The 22,872-nt window shown below is 41.2% G+C and overlaps 1 protein-coding gene across 38 annotated transcripts in view; it reads right to left on the reverse strand.

Moving 5' to 3' along the window:
- DOCK9 (dedicator of cytokinesis 9) overlaps positions 1 to 22,872 on the reverse strand; it is a 289,534-nt gene that overhangs the window by 17,002 nt on the left and 249,660 nt on the right. For 19 of the 38 annotated variants that reach the window (XM_055359986.2, XM_055359975.2, XM_019039759.4 and 16 more), the window contains 7 exons: positions 19,625 to 19,762; positions 19,327 to 19,509; positions 17,622 to 17,735; positions 17,286 to 17,501; positions 15,919 to 15,976; positions 14,963 to 15,031; positions 13,486 to 13,592 (listed from right to left, as the gene is read on the reverse strand). In XM_055359986.2, the coding sequence (XP_055215961.2) occupies positions 13,486 to 13,592; positions 14,963 to 15,031; positions 15,919 to 15,976; positions 17,286 to 17,501; positions 17,622 to 17,735; positions 19,327 to 19,509; positions 19,625 to 19,762 (885 nt within the window). The remainder of the gene's footprint in view (positions 1 to 13,485; positions 13,593 to 14,962; positions 15,032 to 15,918; positions 15,977 to 17,285; positions 17,502 to 17,621; positions 17,736 to 19,326; positions 19,510 to 19,624; positions 19,763 to 22,872) is intronic. The other 19 variants (XM_019039774.4, XM_055359995.2, XM_019039771.4 and 16 more) reach the window with 1 other exon arrangement.

The following is a 22,872-nucleotide window of genomic DNA, read 5'->3' on the forward strand; positions in this document are numbered from 1 at the left end:
GTCAACACTCACTTCCACACTTACAACAACATTCTTTTTTAGGGAGCCATTTTTTCATCACCACGTTCTTTTTTAGGGAGCCATTTTTTCGATCATGGTCACAAGCAAAAACGAAAAAGGATCACCCTGCATAACTGCATAATACATGGAAAAACTGACACGGATACCATCACAGGGGCTCTCAATTTTTGTTCCTAGTTGTCTTAATAAATATCATCTAGAAATTTCTTTTTCTTTTCTGAGGAACAATGACAATGCTAAGACATGGAGCCTTACTAAGCATGATTTTAACACAAATTAAAGGGATTTAGTGATGGAGTGTGGCGGGCACCGTGCCTGCTTCACCTTGGACATTTCTACCAATTGAAGTTTGGGTAGTTACTCTGCTTCCACTAAAGCCCTTGAACTTTGGAGGAAGTTAACACTACCCATGGCTTAAGAATTGTGGCCTGGACTTACACTAATCAGCACAAATCTATTTCCTGGCCACAGTCATTGCTTCATCGTGGGTGGACATGTGACCTAAGCAGGCCAATCAGGGTGAATTTTAGGACCCCAGCTTGGAATTCTAAGAAATGCTCCTACCAGACTGCAGCTTGGCTGAGCTGGCATTCATCTCATGGCCATGGAAGGGGGCCTGTCTGCCTTAGTAGCAGAGTGAAGGGCCTCCCTTCTGCTGCCCAGCAAAGTGATGGTGTCATGAATAACTCTGTTAAAGGTTTGGATTGATGGATGTTAATCTCTCCGTGGAATTTCCTAGTGGGATCCAATACTTGATCTCTAATGTTTAAGCCCATTTTAGAGGGGTTTCATTAATGATGCTGAATTAATTTTAATTTGTTGATTTGTTATATATAGCTTTGGTAAAGTGTCTATTCAAATCTTTTGCTCATTTTTCTACTGGATTGCTTATTATTGAATTTTGAGGGTTCTTTATATACTGTGGATAAATATCCTTTACCACATAGGTGATTTGTAACTATTTCTCCCAATCTGTAGTTTGTCTCTAGGTTTTTTTTTTAATATTAAATTTATTTTAGCTTTTTTGAGACTGGGTCTTGCTCTGTTGCCTAGGCTGGGGTACAGTGTCTTGATCTTGGCTCACTGTAACCTCTGCCTCCCAAGTAGCTGGGATTACAGGTGTGCACCAACATGCCCGACTAATTTTTTGTATTTTTAGTAGAGATGGGGTTTTGCCATGCTGGCAAGGCTGATCTTGAACTCCTGCCCTCATGTGATTAGCCTCAGCCTCCAAAAGTGCTGGGATTACAGACGTGTGCCATGGTCTGTATGCCTATGTCTAGGTTTTCTTAACAGTGTCTTTTAAAGAGCAGAAGTTTTTAATTTTACAAAGTTTATCAAGTTTTTATTTCCTGGATTATGCTTTATATGTTATATTTAAGAAATATTTATCTAACCCAGGTTCACAAAGATTTTCTCTTATCTTTTCTTCCAGAAGCTTTATAGTTTTACATTTTACATTTTAGACTATGATCCATTTTGGGTTATTTTCTAATGAAGTATAAATATTCTTTTTTGCATATGTATATCCAATTGTTTCAATACCATTCGATGAGAGACTATGCTTTCTCTATTGGATTGCCTTTGAACCTCTGTCAAAAATCAACTGATCATAAGTGTGTGGGTCCATTTCTGGACTCTCTGTTTTGTTCCACTGATATATGTGCCCATCCTTGTGCCAAACCACAGGATAGTTTTTATGCTATTGTAAATAGCACTGTTTTAAAGTTTTGATGATCACTTTAAAGGAAAGTGCTTTGTTTGAATAAGATTAAATATCATCCAGCTTATTTGTTTCTAAAAATTACATTAAGTAATCATGAACTATACACTAAAACCATAGTATAAGAATGAAGAAGTTAATTTTTGTATACTAATCTTGTATCCTGTGATCTTGCTAAATGGACTTAACAGTTTTAGTAGCTTATTTTCCAAGTTCTTCGGGATTTTCTCTTTATAACTATGTCTTATGTGAATATGGAAAGATTTATTTCTTTTTCTTGCCTTACTACACTGGCTAGAACCTCCAGCATGATATTGAATAGTCAGTAAAGCAGGTATTATGGTCTTGTTTCCAATTTTAGGGGCAAAGCATTCAGCCTTTCACAATTAAATATGATGGTAGCTATAGGTTTTCTGTAGACAGTCTTTTTGTTTTCAGGTTAAGGAAGTTCCTTCTATTTCTCATTTTTTTTTTAAATTATGAATAGATGTTGAATTTTGTCAAATACTCTGTATGCATCTACTGAGAAAATCATATGGTTTTTCCTATTTATTCTGTTGATATGATGAATTAATTTGATTGGCTTTTCTTTTTTTTTTTTTTTGAGACGGAGTCTTGCTCTGTCGCCCAGGCTGGAGTGCAGTGGCGCGATCTCGGCTCACTGCTAGCTCCGCCTCCTGGGTTCACGCCATTCTCCTGCCTCAGCCTCCCGAGTAGCTGGGACTACAGGCGCCCGCCACCACGCCCGGCTAATTTTTAGTATTTTTAGTAGAGACGGGGTTTCACCGTGTTAGCCAGGATGGTCTCGATCTCCTGACCTCGTGATCCACCCGCCTCGGCCTCCCAAAGTGCTGGGATTACAGGCGTGAGCCACCGCGCCCGGCCTGATTGGCTTTTCAATGCAGAGCCAGCTATGCACTCCCAGAATAAACCCTACATGGTCATGATGCATTTCTCTGTTTTATGTATTGCTAGATTCAATTTACTAATATATTTTTTTTACTTTTAATTTTTTTTTTTGAGACAGAATTCCACTCTTGTTGCCCAGGCTGGAGTGCGACGGTGTGATCTTGGCTCACCACAACCTCTGCCTCCCGGGTTCAAGCGATTCTCCTGCCTCAGCCTCCCAAGTAGCTGGGATTACAGGCATGTGCCACCATGCCCGGCTAATTTTTTGTATTTTTAGTAGAGACAGGGTTTCTCCATGTTGGTCAGGCTGGTCTTAAACTCCCGACCTCAGGTGATCCACCCACCTCAGCCTCCCAAAGTGCTGAGATTACAGGCATGAGCCACCGCGCCCAGCCTTCAATTTACTAATATTTTATTAAGGGTCTATAGTTGCTTTTGAAAACGTTTATATCCTTCACAATACTGTAAATGAAGGGCAAGGCCTGTGTTTTTCATTACCAGCCCTAATGTTTCACTACAGGACTAATGCCTACAAAGATTACAGATTCAAAGTAAATAAACATTTGTAAAGCAGTTGTGACTCAATTTAGCAGAAAATGCTATCTAAGCAAGACCATTTACCTCCTACGTCATATTTATAGCACACGAGTCATAAAAGTGTCATTTGTGTGACTGAACTCTGTACTGGTGCTTATTAAAAGGTACATCAGTTTTCTCCTGCTTTTATTGCAGGTCTCATAAATACAAACACTAAAGCCAGATACATGTAGTAACCACCATAGCAGCAAAAGACACGAAGAAATCAGAAAAGGTTTTCACACCCACTCTTTTCCTTTGTATCTGTATTATAAAGAAGTACGTCTTTTTTTTTTTTTTTTTTTTGAGACAAGAGTCTCATTCTGTCGCCCAGACTGGAGTGCAGTGGCACAATCCTGGCTTACTGCAACCTCCGCCTCCCGGATTCAAGTGATTCTCCTGCCTCAGCCTCCCAAGTAGCTGGGATTACAGGGGTGTGCCACCACGCCCAGCTAATTTTTGTATTTTTAGTAGAGACAAGGTTTCATCATGTTGGCCACGCTGGTCCCGAACTCCTAACCTCAAGTGATCCACCCATCTCGGCCTCCCTAAGTGCTCATGCCTATAATCCCAGCACTTTGGGAAGGCATGGTGGGTGGATTGCTTGAGCTCAGGAGTTCAAGACAAGCCTCAGCAACATAGTGAAACCCCATCTCTATAAAAAATACAAAAAAATTAGCTGGGCATGGTAGTGCATGCCTGTAGTCCCAGGTACTTGGGAGGCTGAGGTGGGAGAACAACTTCAGCCCAGGAGGAGGAGGTTGCAGTGAACTGAAATTGCACCACTGCACTCCAGCCTGGGTGACAGTCAGATTCTGTCTTAAAATAAAATAAAATAAAATAAAATACCCTTAATTTTTACTAGGCTATATAATCTATGTAATCCCACAGGGTCTCATACACATTGGGTAGTCCAGTATCTATTGGACAAGTGAATCAATGTGTACTTTTCTTAGTAATATTAATGATATTACTAGATAATAATAGCTGTCCTTGTCTGTGAGGAAATAAGCTAAGATTCCCTTTACCAAAGCCTTGCATTTCTGGCCTATCTTAGGTCAAATACACTGCCAGTGTGTATTTATTATCTTTACTCTCAGTGGTGCTGTGGGACTGCAGTAGAGGTGGAAGAATTCTAAGAGGACCCAGCTTCCCGTGGGGAAGACATATTGTATAACAAGGCATACTTCTAATAATGAAACCATCAAGGGCATGGAACTTTTCCCATTTTAAAACTGTCCTTAGGTTTACTTACAGACTAATCATTTGGTCCCTTCGGTTCTCATTTTTGGGCCTTTTCAAAGAGAAATGTAAAGTTTTTTTTTTGTTTGTTTGTTTTGTTTTTTTGAGACGGAGTCTTGCTCTGTTGCCCAGGCTGCAGTGCAGTGGCACGATCTCGGCTCACTGCAAGCTCTGCCTCTCGGGTTCATGGCCATTCTCCTATCTCAGCCTCCCGAGTAGCTGGGACAACAGGGGCCTGCCACCATGCCCGGCTAATTTTTTGTATTTTTAGTAGAGATGGGGTTTCACCATGTTAGCCAGGATGGTCTCAATCTCCTTACCTTGTGATCCACCCACGTTGGCCTCCCAAAGTGCTGGGATTACAGGCGTGAGCCACCGCGCCCGGCCGAGAAATGTAAAGTTTTTGTGGAAAACTACGACCAGCCTACTAGTAAGCCATGGTCCACACAGTAGATGTAAATCTACAATGACACCCTGTCCATTGTGGATCAGACTGGAGACATAAAGAGTCTTAACTCCACGCCATACCAGTTATAGCATAATAATAATCTGGTGCAATTTTAATGCAATCTCATTAAAAATGAAAAATTCTTCTCAAAGAGTTACCAAAGTTACAACTATGTGTCCTCACCACCACATCATTGAGTCATCCATCTATTGTATCATTTGTTCAAATATTTATCAAGCATCTACTATATGCAAGGCAAAGCGCTTGACACTGGGGTTATAAAACAAATCTATATAAATAGGATTTAGTTTCTATAATTTGTAAAAATTACTCAATAGATTTTTACCAAATGTGAAGGGTAGGTTTTGGATGGTCTATTAGGCTATGTGTCAGAATGAAATTTGCTTCCTCAAAGACACACACGGTCATCCTCAGAGGAGCCAGAACTGACGTACTAGAGACTCAAGACTACCAACCAGAAGAGACGTGATATACATGGTAAGACACGGAGGACAGAGGAAAACCCGATGAATTCAAATACATGCCCAAGATGCAAGTCGCAGGGGCAGGCACTCTGACTTGCGAGCAACGGGTACTGATTCATTTAACAGTAGTCAGTGAGTCCCTGGGCGGTAGTGAGGTCAGGTGAAGAAAGAACAGTCAGGTGAAGGAACGCTCCCTGTCTCCTAGAGCCCAGAGTCTCGTGTGGGAGCTAGGTCCAGGAAGAGATGGTAAAAGATGGCGGGAGTGCACGGATAACGAAATGTGCAGGGAGGCGGGAAGGAGCAGCATGTCCGGCCACAAGGGAAGGTGAGTCATGGAAAGCTGAGGAGAGTGATGACTGGCTGGGTCTGAAAAGAGGATCGGGTTAGTCAGATGAAAGTGAAAGGTGGGGGTGGGAATACGAAGGAAAAGAGAGGAGACAGCCCAGGTTGCAGGAAAAGCCCAAGCAAAGGCAAGAGGGTGAAGGCAGAACAGCACGGGAGGATTTACATGTAGTTTGAGGGCCTAGACTCTAAAATCGCAATCAGAGTGCTAAGAGATGAGGCTGTGGAGGTGGAAAGGGATATGTTCATTGAACTGGCACACTCGGAGCTTCCTAAGTCAAACATAAATTAATAATCAACTGTAGATAATTTTATGAGACATAAAAACATATGTAGACACACATCAACTACCATAACAGACAATAAGGTATTATATAAGGAAGATCTTATTACTTGGTATTAAAATGATGGTCTGTGTATCCAAGCAAGATATCTGTATACAGCAGGCTTTCAGGTATATTTTAAGTAGCTCTAGATTTAGTCAGTTATTAAATATATGCCAAACAGAATTTATGGGTGGTCTCCTGAGTCAAATGTTTTTAACTGATAGACTAAGATTGGGGTTTTTTGTTTGTTTGTTTGTTTGAGACAGGTCTTGCATGTAAGACGTGCTTGCTTCCCCTTCACCTTCTGCCATGATTGTAAGTTACCTGACGCCTCCTAGCCATGCTTCCTGTTAAACCTGCGGAACTGTGAGTCAATTAAACCTTTTTTCTTTATAAATTACCCATCCTCAGGTAGTTCTTTATAGCAGTGTGAGAACAGACTAATACACCCAGCTTTTTTTTTTTTTTTTTTTTTTGGTAGGGATACGGTCTCACTATGTTTCCCAGGCTGGTCTTGAATTCCTGGGTTCACATGATCCTCCAGCCTCCGCCTTCCAAAGTGCTGGGATTACAGGTGTGAGCCACCACATCTAGCCTAAACTATGATTCGAATACATGCTATTTTTACTCTTGTGTAGTCAAATTATAAATAAGTGAATAGTTTAATAACAATGAAACCTGAATTTAAGTAGCATATAAGTATTGATATATGATATATGTATGTACCACATGATATAGATAATTGAGTTCATTATGGGAGAACCTGTTATATTTGCTAAAAAAAAAAAAAAAAAAAAAAGATGGGCTTCAACAAGGGAGAGTCTCCAAAATGGCTGGGAAACAGGAAAGTTTGATAAAGTAGATAGAGCTTAGTAAGTAATTATGAAATAAGTCTCACAATTTGATGGTTATCAAGAACTAGGAAATAACAAATCATTAAGTTTTATACTCTACTGAACATTATTTTGTCTTCTTTTCTGACTCAGAGGCCATTCAAATTCTATAGTTTATCAGTCCAAATATCACTTATTATAAATAAATGGTATTATACACTATAAAAAGCAGAGTTAGCACAGATTTTACCCAATAACAAACTAAAAATAGCTTTTATATTACAAAAGTAAGTCCATCTCTCATATAAGTAGAGTGTGGATTACTGAACATTAAATCCTAATTTAGTAAGCTGTATTATTCAAGTTAATGTCAACTCTATACCTAATCCTTTACAGCTTCTGCATCAAGTAACAATTCTTTGAATAGAAATAACTGGTAATCACTGGCAGTTAAGTTTGAGAGACCATACATCAATACAAAATTATTCAGTCACAAAGACCAAGACACAATAACTAAACATTGGAGCATATATGAATAACATTTTCAGCAGAAATTCCAGTTATTAATTTACTTTAAATTCTCAGCAATCATTGCACCTGAAAACCAGAACAAATCCAGACAATGGTCAGATAGTGATAACCTTATAGGGCAGTCATATGGAGTGCCTGATGGTTTTACCACTTTGCTTACAATTTAAATTCCAAGATTTTTTTCCCATATTGTTGACATATGCAAAGAACTGTTAAGTAAAAGCTGGTTGGGGGAAAATATTTTATAATATATTTATATTTTTAATATTATAAAATATGTTATAATATTTAAGTCTAGGCTAATATTTTATGATATTAGCCTAGACTTAAAAGGAACTCAGTGCAGCAAGTTCATAAGCCATCAAGGAAGCTTTTAAAAATGTAATTAGCCAGGCCCATTGTAGTGTGCCACAGTGATGCAATTGAAGGCACTGAGCATCTGTCTCTGGAAACAGCACACTAACACTGTGTGTGTGTGTGTGCGCACACACATGTGCATGAAAATGCCTGCATGAGCCTATGTCTGTGCAGGGTTATTTAAACATGTTTTCATTGAGATACCATTTGCTCTATTTTAGGATTAATTTCACTAACCTTACCTATGAAGCTAGATGCCATCGGTATTACCTACCATTTGGGAATAACTGCAAATGTGTGACCTGGCTTAGGCAACAGTGTGCTATCACAGCATAATGCGCATTTCTACTATATCATTTCCCAAGGTACGGTTGAGGACCACTTACATCAGAATAATCACCTTGGATGCTTATTAAAATACAGATTCCTGGGCCCCACACCCACCCAACAAAATGTGGGTTTGGGGGGTAAGGATGGGAATCTATGTTTGTAGCAGGGATCCAACTAATTCCTAAGAACCTGAAAGCTTGAGGATTCTTGCACTGGATGAAACTCTCTGAGGCAGGGACTTTCACTTACACATTCCTGAGCTAGCACACGGCACATGGCCAGTCTATGGAATTCATCAACATATGTCAATCTAGAAATTTCCAAGTCATGAAGAACTCAGACAACTTCCAGTTCAGACTGGAGGGACTGTGGTTGAGGTGTTTCTCCTCAGAGGGCAGAAAGCAGCAGCAGGAGTGTAGTGTGCTATGGCAGGGATCACAGCTTACTCACTCTCAGACCTCTGGCCCCCAGCTCAGTGCCAAGGAAGCCCAGTCCACATTTGCAAAATGAAGTAGGGCAGTATGTGCTGGCATCCGGCAAAGGCAGAACAGCTACCCAAACTCCACTGGCCAAGTTCCCTACTCACTGCCACTACTGTTGTGGAGAATCGCTGTAACACTGAGGACGTGCCATGTGACTTTCACGGCTCCAGGACCACTGTCAGTCAAGGGTAAAGTGGACATGAGCTAGCTCTAAAGGTTTAACCACCACACTTGGATGAGACGTAAACAGTAATCCCTGAATATGTTCTGTTGATGTCTCTATCTCCTGGGATAGTCTATGGATATAAACACTTAATGCTTCTTACTGGCAACTATTCCTGAATAGAAACAATTTTGACTAATAGAAGCCAGAGACTGGCCTAGTTAAGTTCATACGATGTTTATTACATTCAGCAGCAATTCTGCAATGGCAAGACCTGCTGTTCTGTAAAACAACAGTTTTGTGTGCTAGATACAGTCAGTTCTCGTCATCTGAGGTAGTTATGTTCTATAAAGTCACTGTGAATTAGTGAATGCTTGTCCGCTTCCTAGGGAAAATGCAAGGTTCAGTTCCTGGGAGCCTCTGGTTACAACATTTTCATTTACCAATCAATACCTACACTTGTTTTATGTGTTTTGTTTAAAGACATCTAACTAAATATATATTGTTGATTCATTAACATTAAATATATAGCCAACAGCACTAGAACTCACACTTGAACAAAGCTTATGTAACTTACGCATGGCAGTGTTCTTGCACTTAGGAACCCCAGAAAGCACTTAAGCGCTGCCCTGGGGCCATTCTAAACAGCAAACCGCCAACAAAATCCACACAAATGTGAAAAACATGGCATAAAGTAGACCACCAAAAGGGGGCCTGTTCATGGTGTTACAGGAAAGGGGTCCCAATCCAGATCCCAAGAGAGGGTTCTTGGATCTAGTGTAAGAAAGAATTCAGGGCAAGTCCACAGTGCAAAGTAAAAGCAAGTTTATTAAGAAAGTAAAAAGTGGTGAAAGTACAGCTACTCCATAGACAGAGTAGGCTGTTCCTGAAAGAGGAGGAACACATCCACCCCAGGTACATTACTCGTATATATGGGGAGATGTGCTCTGCTATGAGGATCTGTGATAAAGGATTAATTTTCTTAATTACTGTATTTTGCAAAAATCGATATTATTAGCTTTAAAGAAAAATCAGGAACGCCTTTCTTCTCCAGATATTGAGATATCTGGACACTCTCAAGTCTGGGTCTGTCTAGTAAACAATATTAATTTGATCCCTTAACCATAAACATCTAGAGGCTTAGAATGCCTGACTTTCTGGGAAAGCAGCCCTTCAAGTCCCAGCCTCATTTTCCTAGCCCTCACTCAAGATGGAGTCAGTCTGGTTTGAACACCTCTGACAATGGGATGAGAGCTGTAACAAGAAGCAGAGCGTTGCCTGGTTCGGCCTCAGCTGGAAACATAGTTGAGTGGTAAAATCTTTTGATGCTCTGTACATATCCCTGAATGACCACAAAAGTACCAAGGAGTATTGATTTGGGGGCTACAAAGAAATTTCAGCAGATAGGTGGATAATGAGGATCACCTGTACTTTCTACTTTTCCCTCTGGAGCTCCTCTGGTCCCTGTTCTCCTGGGCTCTGCTCTGGGAAGCAGACACTGCAGGACTCGTGCATGGCGACTTCCTCTCTGGTTGCTGTTGAGTTTGGCCAAGGATAGGCCCCAGCAGGAGGCTGGGGGGCAGGAGGAGAGTGAGGTGGGCAGTTACTCCTTCCCTCCCTGTGTGGGTGCCCTGAGGAGTCCTTTACTAAAAAGCTCACAGGTCCTGGCCAGGTGGTCCTTCTGTGTAATTTCTCCCTTTCTCCCTAAGGTTAAGGGGTGACGCCCAGCTGCTGCTAACCTCTGGGCACTGCAACATCCCTTGTTGGCTTCCCTAAACCCTCTCTGAACTTTTAAAAACAGTTCCTTTCTTAGACTTTCTTCAATCTCCCAACTATGCTACCTGCATCCTTCCAGGACCTTGGTACTGCATTCGTAAACAAGGGAGGGATCTCAGAACTACATGGGCCATGGGGAATTTTGACACCACAGGAAACTCTGAATTCTTCAGTCTACACAGGCTCAGCCTTGCAAAACAAAATTGTGAATAGGAATTGGAGGTTTCTCTTTATTAATCAAAAGCAGCTGGAAAGGAGTCTGCTCTTCGGATCAGAATCAAGGAAGGTGGAATTGGTGCCAATAAAAACTCATCTGAGGCCTGCTGCTAAGAGAATTGAGTATTTTTAGGTAGTGTCCCTTAAAAAATCACTTTAGAGAACATCTCAGGCATTTAATTATATCTAATAATGTAGATGAAAAGGGCAATGATTTTTATTCAACTGTGTTATACAGTTATTTCCCATCAGATTTTCCCCAAAGTCCTTCCTCTCTGGCAGAGATTTTCATCTCTCTTTTTCTTGCAACATCCTGGCAGCCAATGCAAAAACGTGCCTGGTAATTTCTGCTTTCCTGTCTTTTAGAACATGTTAGTCTTTCTGCTTCCCGTTAGTTTCAATCTGGATGTGCAAGGCTTGCTCAGGACTTTATAACCCTGCTGTGTCACATCCTAATCACCACAGATTGTCATGTACTATGGACCTTGTTAAAGATTTACTAAGTTTATGCTTCAAGGACAAGGTGACGAATCCGTCTTCTGAAAATAGCTGATAAAGGGGTCCTTGTCACAGGCTTAGTTATTACTTAGAGGGGACTCCATTCACAATTTCCCCAAGGCTGTCTGCACTTGATTTCACAGGCTAATTCATTAGGCTCTAACATAATAACTATCTCAGCCTGTTACTCAATCAGATGAGCAAATGCAAGCTTCATTTTATCAGCTCTGCAGGATAGGTCACTAAAAATAGTCTACTTTCCAATCTTTAATTGTTCCTGGCATCGTTGCTTTCCTTATCTAATTCCAAACAAAATGGTACACTCCAGAGGTCTGAGTTGGCAGAGGCGCCAGGGTGGTTTCTGCAAGGAGACAATGCAGTCATGCCTCTTCTCAGAGAAAAACTCAGTTGAAATTCGCCTGAAGTGAGGAGTTCAAAGCCAAGAGTATGTGGGCCTTGATCCTTCAGTGGCAGGTTTCATATTTGAGAGTAAAAAGTAAAACAAACAAACAAACAAACAAACAAAAAAGACCATCCACCCAGGCCTTTCAAGGTGGAGAAACAGCAGAACTGTTAAAACCATGTAATAACCAATCTATTTCTTTTTTTGTAGGATACCTAGAAAACTTTACTGGGGTTTAAGTTATCTTAATATTTAAACATGAAGTACACTCAATATGTTATCCTTTTAATTCGTGCTTAGGTTTTAATTTTGAGGGCCATTTGAGACTAGACAATTTACAACAGTGGTTCTTAAACTTTTTGAGCTCAAGACCCCTTCGTAGATTTTAAGAATTGAGGACCTCAAAGTTTATGTGACTGTTCTCTCTCAATATTTACAATACTAGATATGAAAACTGAAACAAAATTAAGATTTACTTATTAATTTAATGAAAACAATAAACCTATTACATATTTTAAAAATAGCATTTGTAAATAAAAAAGGATATTTTTTCCAAAAAAAAAAAAAGAGTGAAGAGTAGTAGTATTTTCCATTTTTACAACTCTCTTTACTGTCTGATTTTGCAGGATAAGCCCAAATGTGCATCCATTCTGCACACAGCCTGTTTGACAGGCTGTTTGGGTCATTGCGTACAAAGAAAACCCAGCCTCATAGACATTCAGTAGCAAGAGTATCGCCTCAAAGACTCACTGAAAGGTTCCAGGACCATGCTTAGAGAACCACTGACTTATGGCCTAGCTCATGTCATGAGGATGTGTGTTCAAGGGCCTGCCTCCCTGGCATGAGAATGGTTAAAAGCCCCAGTATCAACCATATGCCACATCGCTGTGGCCCTGGAAATCAGGATGAATCAGGATCAGCAGAGGCGGAAGAGACTGACTCCTTTCTTGGCTTGCTCTTCCACTCCATGGGAGAAATTGGACAACTTCAATTTCCTTAAAACATGGGCAGGATTAAAAAGCTTTCCCTCAGCTGTTTCATTCTGCCCTGGGCTGAAGGGAGGCAGGTACACACAAAGAACCCTTCAGGCAGATAGGCATGGAAAAGGAAACAGAGTGAATGAGTGAATGCCAGCAGAAAACTGGCATTTATTCAAATATCTAGTTTTATGTCAAAACTCTCCAGTTACAGATAAGTGGCTGCAAGGCTAACCTGTTTTAGCAAGAAACTGGAATTTGCAGACATTGCTACGGTGATCTAATGTCAAACTTGCTGGTCTCTGTAGGGGGTGCGACAGGGTGGTCCTGTCTCCTAAGGGCCCATAGGACCTGGGCCACAGCACACAAGCGGAGGCAGGGACCAAGGCCCTAGACAGGGGTTGCTATGACCAGGACCCGAGTCTGGCCTCTCATGCCTTTGAGTTTGCCCTGGGGATATGACTGGTGCTGGAGACATTAATTTAAAAGTCAGATTAAAACTAAGAAAACTCATGAGCCAGAGAAATTAACTGCTATAAAGAATGAGAAACTTTATGACCAATATATTGGAACTTTTACCGGATGCGCTCAAGCACTGAGCCTCACTTCATTACAATCTAGCCCCTCACGATCTCTTTCCAAAGAAAGGAGACACTACTAGAAGGGGAGAACGGCAGAAGCTTTTGCTGCTCTGCATCAGTTGTCTGGAGAATCATCTCAGTTAGAGCTACGTGTATAAGTAGCAGCTACAGGGAGGAAAAAGCCCTGGTCTGATGCACTAGCAGTGCAAACAGCAGGCTCCCAGATACCCCAGTACCTGAAAGCCCACATGAGTTCAAGCACGCACCTCGTTGAAATGGACATCCTGCATCCCCACGTCTTCCATCATGGAGGCCTCCTCGTCGATGTTTGGGGTAATGACCCTGAAGGCGGTGCATCCTTGTCTAAACATGCCTAGGAAGAGAGGGAGGAGGGACAGTCAGAGTTAGGAACCTGAACGTGGGTGAACCCTGAGGGTTTTTCCTGCCCTGTGTGTTTCTGTGTTGAATGAAATAACGGATTTTGTAATCTCTTAGGCACCAGGCCAGCATTCACGGAGGTACCTGGGGCTACTGTGTGCTTTTCTTCCCTATAGTGAGCCCTAACCTCTTTCACTTTCTTTTCCTTATCCCTTTTTATCTACCTTTATTAAAATGTATGCAATCTCTAAATATTAAACTATAAACTGAGAAATAGGTATTAAATCAAAGTAATAGTAAAATAACAATAAGTGAAAATTTGTCTTGGTAGGATGACTCGTGCTGAGATACTAAGAAAAACGAAGGCAAAGCCAATATAAGAGAAATGTATGATTCAAAAAGAACTGTTTCCTTCAAGCTGTCACCTCACCCACTCTGGCCGGGGAAGAACACATCTCTCAGATGAGAGCTTCCCTACACAACCCAGGTGTAGCTTCGTGGCCATAATGGTGAGCAGACAGGCTGCCTTAGCTGGTTCCCACCCCAGAGGCCCCGGGGTGGGTGGCTGGCTGCATCAACAGAGGGCATGGATGCCTGGGCACTCTGATTCTCCAAGAGGAAATGGTGTTAGCTTAGAGGCAGGATCAATGTCTGGGATAAGGATGTGTTTCTTAAGCAATGACAGCCCATTGGGGACCTTTCATCGTCTTAGAGTCACTGGAAAACAGCTTTAAGTCAGTTGAACCACGTCAGCTATGCAAAATGATCAAGTGAAGAAGGGCATGAGATGTTCCACTACTCTATTTTGAGATAACTGTTCACAATAAAATAAAACAGAAGTAAAAACTTGAATTGAGACTTCTACATTTAGGGAGAAAGAGGAACACAGGGTATTCTGAAATCAAGCCTTGAAAACGGAGATCCTAAAGTCAGAGATTTTTCTGCTGCACATGATCCCAGGTTTCTACACTATTCATGGATTATCCAGCATCTGCCACTATCCCAGTTTAGTTTTTATTTTGTTATATGGAAACAAGAGTCTCCCATGAAAAGCATTAATCTAGGAACTTGAGGATACATTAACATACAAACTGTAAAATTAAAAAAACCAACCACCCATCCTCTAGGCTACATAGTACATTTCACCACACAACTCGGCGCCAATGGAATAACAAAAATGGTGGCCAAGGTGCTTTCCTCTTGTGCCCACAGGAATAGACCACCAGCCAACCAGAGAGCCACAGAGTAGGAGGGAAGGAGAGTGAAGTCTGTCCATGCAAAGTTAAAAGGGCAAATCCCCCACCACGGGAGGGCACGTGACCAGGGCAGGGGGTCCCCGGGGGCTGGGCTGATCCTCAGGCTCACCTCCCCGGCTCCTCCTCAGGCAGGCGCTATGGCTGTGGGGGAGAAGGGGCGGCTCCCACTGGACTGCTTCTAAACATGAGGAAATGCATCACCTGATAAAAGGTCTCAACAGGAAATAGTACCGGTATTAAATGAACATGGAGCCCTTTCAAAATTTTTCTCTTTGGGGCTCTGCTGTTTCATTCCAAATAGCCAGCTGCACCAGAAATGTACAGTTTGTGGCCTCGGCATCTTTGGTTTCACACTATTTCTCACTTCGTACATCTATTCCTCATTAGCCCAGATCTGGTGCTGCTGTTTCTCCCATGTAACTCACGCAGACTACCAGCTTTTCTAAGAACCTCAGTATTCTAAAAATAAATGTCACCATTTGGGGCTGTGCTGATTTTGAAGTGGAAATGAGCACCTGCTGTTTAACCAAAGGGAAACTGTGAAAGAATTCATGGCCTGCTCATCTGGGAACAAACGGAGAGTGCACAAATGAAGCGTCACTCCTCGCCCCCTCTCCTTCCTCTGGGAGATAAGGTTTCCATCAGAAAGGCTGCCTTCTTAGACAATAAAGCCAGCTGGGCTGCGTTGCAGAAATGCTGTCTGATAATTCCCCATTACAACTTTTTGATTGCCTAAATGTTCCAGTGGGAACTATCTTAAGGGAAAAATAGTATCTTCTTAGCTCTAGATTTGGCCAGATGCAAAACTCATTAGCTAGTTTTTGCAGAGTGAAGCTATCAGAGGAGGTTACATGACAACATGCCATCTACTTTTCTGTCTAGTCCTGGCATTTCTGCTGTGCCCACCAATTCAAGCAAACATCACGCCAGGGGATAAAACAACGAATACACTTCACAAACACACAAATCCCCACCTTCCAATCTTCCTGAATGGCTCTCACTTGTCTGCTGCTTTGTGTGGTTTTATACTAATTAATTTCACAAAACACGGGAATAATTCCTTACCTTTCCGTGTGAGATATTCTGCCACTAGGGCTGTTACGTGGACATAGCACATTGCTGCCTATAATAGAAGACACATGCCTCAGAATCATCATTCATAACAGCAAGTCATAATGCTCCCACACAGACAGAAATCCAATCAGTGTATGAACGTATATATTAGATCTCAATGCACCAGCTAGTATTTCTAATAGCTGATATCTTACCTTTTGAAGAGAGTGGAATCACTCACATAAGCTGAAAATTTGAAATTAATTGGGAGCTGAGATAAATGGCAGTAAATTTGCTAAGGCTTGTTTCTATATAGAATTATTACATTTGTAAAGTAAAAGATAAAAGCAGCATTTTTCTCTTACTGTACCTAATACTTCTGCATCATTTCTCTCAAAGCGAAAAGAGGATGCTTTGAAGAAAACATGTGCTCCTCCCTAGATTCTGAGAGAATGGCTCAAATTTCAGGTGCTAATATATTTTTCGCTTGACTTAAAAATTAAGAGCAAGTTATAATTTTTTCCAAATATAAAATTCTAAATAAAAATCATAATTTAATCTCAAATAGGTAACATTATACATATCTTAAATTGAAAGAAAAAAGAAATTTTTTCACCAAATTGCCATGGTGTTATAAAGATCAAAGACAGCTGTTAGAAGCGAACCCGCTGCAAGGTTCTAATGCATGCGGTTCTGTGCCTGTCAGCAGGGTGAGCGCCACCACGTGGTGCCCTTGTCTAGACCCTCACCCCTAGCTAGCCAACACACACCAGCAGAGGCTGCTCCATGTGCACGTGTGTCAACGAATGTTAGCAGTGTGGCATGCACTCTGATGTGTGCAGAGAGAAGTCTGTTGGAGAGTGGAGTTATGTACTGTCCAGTCCTCAGAGGTAGAGTTCATGCCTCCCACGTGTGTCCCTCTTGCAGTGCACAGCAGAGCTGACACTGTGTCCCCAGAAGGGAATGCTGGAATACCTACTGCATCCACAAAAGGAAATGGACTACCTCACAGAGGAGAAAGCAACACCTGTCATTACCTTAAATAACAGGAGGAATTCATTTGATTATAAAATAGCTGAATTTTAGAACTACAGAGGAATTTTGATGTGTATTTTAATTAGCAGGAGACTGTATGAATAGGTTTAAGAGCTTAAACAATGCTCTTTGTTGACAAAAATAACCCCTTACAATTTGTTTTAAATTATTAAAATGCTCAGCTAACTATGAAGTCACCCTAAGCTTCATACTGTTTAAAGTTTTGCATACTTTTAATTGGTTTTTGATTAATGGAATAACTTTTCTCAAAACTGGCTTTTTAAGTGAATGGGGCCTCACTGGTTTTTTCAAAAACCCATTCAAGCGGCTGGTAGGGCTACTACCTCTGAGAGATCGCCATTTTTGACATGGATCCTGGCCATGCTGTCGAGCCATGTCTTCCTGAGCTCGGGCGTGCTGGCATAGGATTTGGCCAGGCTGTACTGGAGGTCCACCAGCATCTCTGGGTCGTTCTCATGCTCCTTCATCTGGGCGGTGGCCATTAGCACCGTGCGTATCCTTTTGGTTAAGTCCTTCACATCAGAGGAGAAGCTGGTGTGCTAAAACAAGGGTGGAAGAGGAAAGGACACATGGCTTCCTCTGTTTGCTGCCTGTCCACAAGCACCTCAGGTGCTGATGCAGAGTCTCAGGGTGAAACTGACATGGGCCAGGCTACCCACCTTGATGAGCCGGTCACTGTTGGCACAGTTGTTGATGATGGACAGGGACTGCTGGAATCTGGTTCCCCCAATGCCAACAACGTCTGCTATCAGCTGGCTGACAGATATGATGACCTTAGGGACACACAAACATGAGCAAATCAATTTACCTTCAAATGACTGTCCAGGCTGGGCTTCTGCGTTCAGTTAGGATGTGCCTAAGGACCCAGCAAAGTGGAGGTTGGGGGGTGCTTTGAGCAGGGGTCGCTCCAGTGTAGGAAACAATGTCTGAGGTATTTTCTTCCCCTTTAAGAATAATTACAGAAAGTGATTCTGCTATCCTTAAAAAACACTGTTTGCAAAGCAAAATGCTGATCAGGAGAGCAAAGGGAGAAAGAAAATGAGATAAGCCCATCCACTTGGATAGTTACTTACCTATTACCTTCTCTAACCAAGAGGGAGACATGATTTATTTCTCAGTTTTCAGTTTGAACTTAAATATATTAAATATGCTATGGGTAGATGGTCCTTTGCAATACTTTATCAGAACACGGATAGATTAACTATGCCACAGGGGGCTCTGTCTTTTTTTGGCTCTATGAATAGCACTGCCTTTACCCAGTTGCTTGAGCTAAAGCATGGAGGCCATCTTTATTTTCCTTTTCCTTCACCACACCCAGTTACAATCAGTCACCAAATGTTGTCAACTCAATCTCCTCTTCCTTCTTACCTCACCATCCCTGGTCTAGGATACCATCCTCTCTGACCTAGCTTTGACAATGGTCTCCCTAGCTGAGGTCTAGACTACCCTTGACCCATCATCAACACAGGAGTCCAGAAGATCTGTCCAAATATGCAATGATTTGGATATGCCACCATGGGTCCTCCTCAACTCCTTCTCACCCATATTCTAAACTCCGCAGTAAGGAACATCTCTACTTCCCCAGACGGGTGCTTCCCCGTGGTTCACTGTGGCCTGGAACATGCTCACTGATCTTCAACCATGAGCCCCTATGCATCCTTCACATCCTCTAGGTGCCCCTCCTGATACACTCAAGTTCCTCTACAATAACAGTGGTCACACTTGTACTCTCAGAGTTCCAGGGCTTGTCTGTGACCTCCATTAGACTACACTCCATGAGGGCTGGGAGAGGGTTGTTTTGTTCATGGTTGTATCCACGAATCCTATGTGGACAATAAATATTGTTTTTAAAAAAAGGGTTAAATACAGAGATGGAAAAGGGACACCTACTATGTGTTTGTAGAAAAAGAGAGTTTACAAAAATACACAAGTTTGGTCATTATCTTGGCTGGCTCTCAGAGCAGAGAATTTAGGATGCTTTAATTCTGCAGAGATAGCAGATGTGTCAGCAGATAGAGGACAGAAAAGAACCACTTCGGTTGGGCTTTTTGTTCCTTACCTAACATGTTTACTATTAAGCATCCTCACATAGGTTCTAATACTTCTTGATTCAATGGAATTTTAGTCAGTCCAATATTGATTCAATATTTAAATGTCAATTTACCAACAGAAACGCATCTCGGGCCCGTATCTTATAGTAATGGAACATGAAATAAACCAAGCCAGCAAATGTGGCTTCCCAGTTTTCCAGATCTTGCAGTATCTTTATGACAAGGTAAATTGGTTAATGTGATACTCAAAGTTTTCCTGATACAGCAGGATTCTACAGAGTAAGCCTGTATTGGAAAGCTAAACCACACGCACTTGCAAATGTGTCCGGACAAAGGACTTCTTTCCAGTGTAATCAAAGTTGTTCCTCATCAGGAAGTAGAGCAGCTGGGAGGCCTCCGTCCTGATGGAGCTCAGCTTGGAGTTACAGCACTTGAGAATCTCGTAACACAGAGCCGCACACATATCCGCTCTCCCTTCATAGAATGTTGAGGGAAACTAGACAGGATGAGAGGAAGCAGATAAACCACAGACAGGTCAGTGCTCGGTAATGTACCCTTCAATTCTGGGGGAAGAAGGAAAACATCTAACCACTGCCCATGAAGCAACTTACCTTATAAATTAAGGACCTTAAGGCAGTGAAGACATTTTTTAAAGCCGTTTCAGACTGATGTTTTTGAAGAAAACACAGGTAGACATCAAAAACTTTTTTCATGAGAGGATTATGTCCATGGTCGGCCAGGAGCTGGTTCTTAAAACACACATTGACGGCTTTGTTAGACATACCAGTCACCTCTAGTAGGTTTCACACAATTTCAGGCTCAAGAATTACATTTTCTAAGTATTAAGACAACTTATACTTTAAACAAACTCTGCCTTGAATCCTCTAGGAAAGTACAGAATTCTTTTATAGAACAAGCAAATCTATCAATACATTTATGTTTTGGGGATGAACCTCCCAGCAAACTGTAACAGAGTTGAAAGGAACACTTGCTTAGTACTGACTGGACTTCTATTTATTAATATGTACTCATTTTTACTGTCTACCAGCAGCTGATACAGAGGTGCCATTTGTGACATCTTAATTCCAACAGAGAAGTGCCATCACAGGTATGCGATAATTATAGATGGGAAAAAGTACTCAAGCAAGGTATATGAAACAGGTCTTCGAAAAGGGAAAAGTGATCTCCCCAGGCCTCTAAGGCACTCTGCTAAGCTATGAATAATCAGGGAGTTTGGTAAGGTGGAAAGTGTACAGGCTTTGGTCAGGTACCACTTATCATAGGCATGAATTTGCACAGGTAAACTGAGTCTCAGCATCCTCATCTGTAAAATGATGACCCTAAAACTGACCTTGAGCAGCGACTGTGAAGACATGAGATCAAGTGTAGAAACCATCTGACGCATACTTTGGTCTAGCTCAGTAGGCGGTATCTAGTAGGGTTTTGACATTCGTGGATTTTACTTATCAAAGAAAACAAGAAGACTATAATTTGTTCTAGTCATTCAAGATTTCCTCATGTCAGTAGAAAATTCACACAAATTAAACACTTTGGAAGCCTGGTTGGCTACAACTCCCATCAACTGCAGAATATACACAGCAGCTAGTGGTGTGGCCCAGCAAGCAGCCAGGATGAACTTCGTGTCTAATGTGCACAACACTAAATGACACAACACCACCTTCCAATACAGACAAGCTGTCTGAACAAAGCTCTGTCGGGGAACGATAGGTGTGTGCATTCTGCACAAGTAGGCAGATTTGACATTAATAAAAAAAAATGTCAAGAGGCCAATATCTCAAACCAATCTTACAATTTGGCCAAAGGAACAGGGGTAACTTATGTCCATATAATTTTGCTACATAGCAAATTATGGTTGCAGTCATAGTTTCAGAGCAAGATCTACCTTGTCTTGTTGTTGGAGGGAAATTTTTCCTCAAGGAGTAAGTTTTTGTTTTTTTTTAGGTCCAGTGAATTGTGACTCTATCACAGCTGGCAGAACACCTGGAATTCACAGTGATCTTTCTATCACGAAATACTAAGGTACCATATTGAATTCCATCATGTGAAAGGGGAGCAATTTAATGAGCAGAAAGTGGGACTAATTAAATGAATATGATCTAATTCTCAACTGTGAGAATTAGTTCTCAACCATGATCTAATTCTCAACCAAAAAAAAAAAAAAAAAGTGATTTCCAGTGTTTGGGGAACTGCTTACAAGTTTTATCTATGAATGCCATTTTCTCAGGAGCTGTAGTTTGAAAGCCTTGCTTTTCTCCAATGAATTTACATTCCTAATTATGACTGGATTAAGGTTTGGGTGAATCTGGAGGTGAGCTTTCATTTCTTAGCACTCTTTGCTGAGGCCATCCAGGAGATACGGTTTCTACAAAAATTCCCAAGCTTCCAAGTTCTGCTGTCTGAACTGGCCCAGGTTTCTAATGTTTCTCCACCTTTCCCATGTTTCTCTACTTCAGTTCAATTTCTCCTCCTTTTCCTCTGTATGGTCATGGCCTTTACTTCTCATTTTCAGGATTCAGTCCTCTTTAGCCCTGATCTCAAAACTTGTTTGCAAGAATGGAGTTAAAGCTCATTTACATTATGTATCCCATAACCTGTTGTAAACCTCAAATATATACAACAAAATTTATTTGTAAAAAGACGTAAATAACCTCCACTTAAACAGGTAAAGGACCTTTTGTCCCAGACACACCCCGGTTTCCTAACTACTTGCTTTTATTTTCCAATCACTTTTCTTCCCTCTTTTTCTGTGTCTCCCTGCTGCTTTCTCATCAAATAGAAGGTAACATACACTAAATACAAACACATCTTTGAACATTCAGAAAGGCTCACAGGGGACAAAAAGAGCAAAACACAAATCACCCTTAACTGTTCCACTCAGAAATATCCACAGATAACAAGGCAGGTTATCTTATTTCTATCTTTTTATCCCTATAAACTCTTGCTGAAGATGGGAAATTTTCACTTAGGAAAGTAAATGACATATTAGAATAATATAAAGGCATGGCTTATCTCTAGCAATACAGTGGAGACTGCTTCTCTAGGAATTCTCTGTCTTGGATTCAGGTTTGACCATTGTAACATGGTCTCTTATGGTGCTTAATCCAAGAGACGAGCCTTTCAGAAAATGAATGCTCAGTATCAGTAGTTTCTAAAAGATCCAGGAACACAGAGGAAAACAAATCTCGGGTGTCAAAATGAGGTAACTGGAACAAAGTTAATTTAAGATGGCAAACTCTTCCCAGTCAGACAGTTTTATGTACACAATTATTTTAAAATAACGTTAAAAAATCAGTTTGTAGAAGAGCCATTTGTGTTACAGATGCTTGCCAATCACTAAGACGACCTAAGCCTCATGTGTCTGCAGACCAGGCTCATCGTTGTGCAAAGCAGATCACAAGCTGCCTTGCAAGCCTCCGGTGCCCATGTGCTCCTCCCTGTCTTGGTTCCTATTGCTCCTGATTATGTGTTAGTCCTCACTGTGCAGTTCAAATCAAGAAGAGGCACTAAAAATGGAACTGCTAAAAACACATTTCCAGATTAAATCTGTGAACATATTAAAAATATTATAAACTACTTGAAGTCCAGCATTGGTTTGGGATTGTGTTAATAACAGACATTAGAAAAACCCTATTTTTCTGCATGTGACAACCTGTTTATAAAACAAACCCTTTTATGTACTAAGTGAGATAACATGTGTGAATGTGTCCAGATTTGTATATATCTGATACCTGCTAAGTGTTTGGTAATTTTCTTCTTCTGTCTGTATAAGAGATCATTCAAATACCTTGATCTTTACTCAACTCACTTCATCTTTCTCTCTCATACACACACACACACA

The sequence above is a fragment of the Gorilla gorilla genome, chromosome 14, assembly GCF_029281585.2.
Source record: "Gorilla gorilla gorilla isolate KB3781 chromosome 14, NHGRI_mGorGor1-v2.1_pri, whole genome shotgun sequence".
Lineage (NCBI taxonomy): Eukaryota > Metazoa > Chordata > Mammalia > Primates > Hominidae > Gorilla > Gorilla gorilla.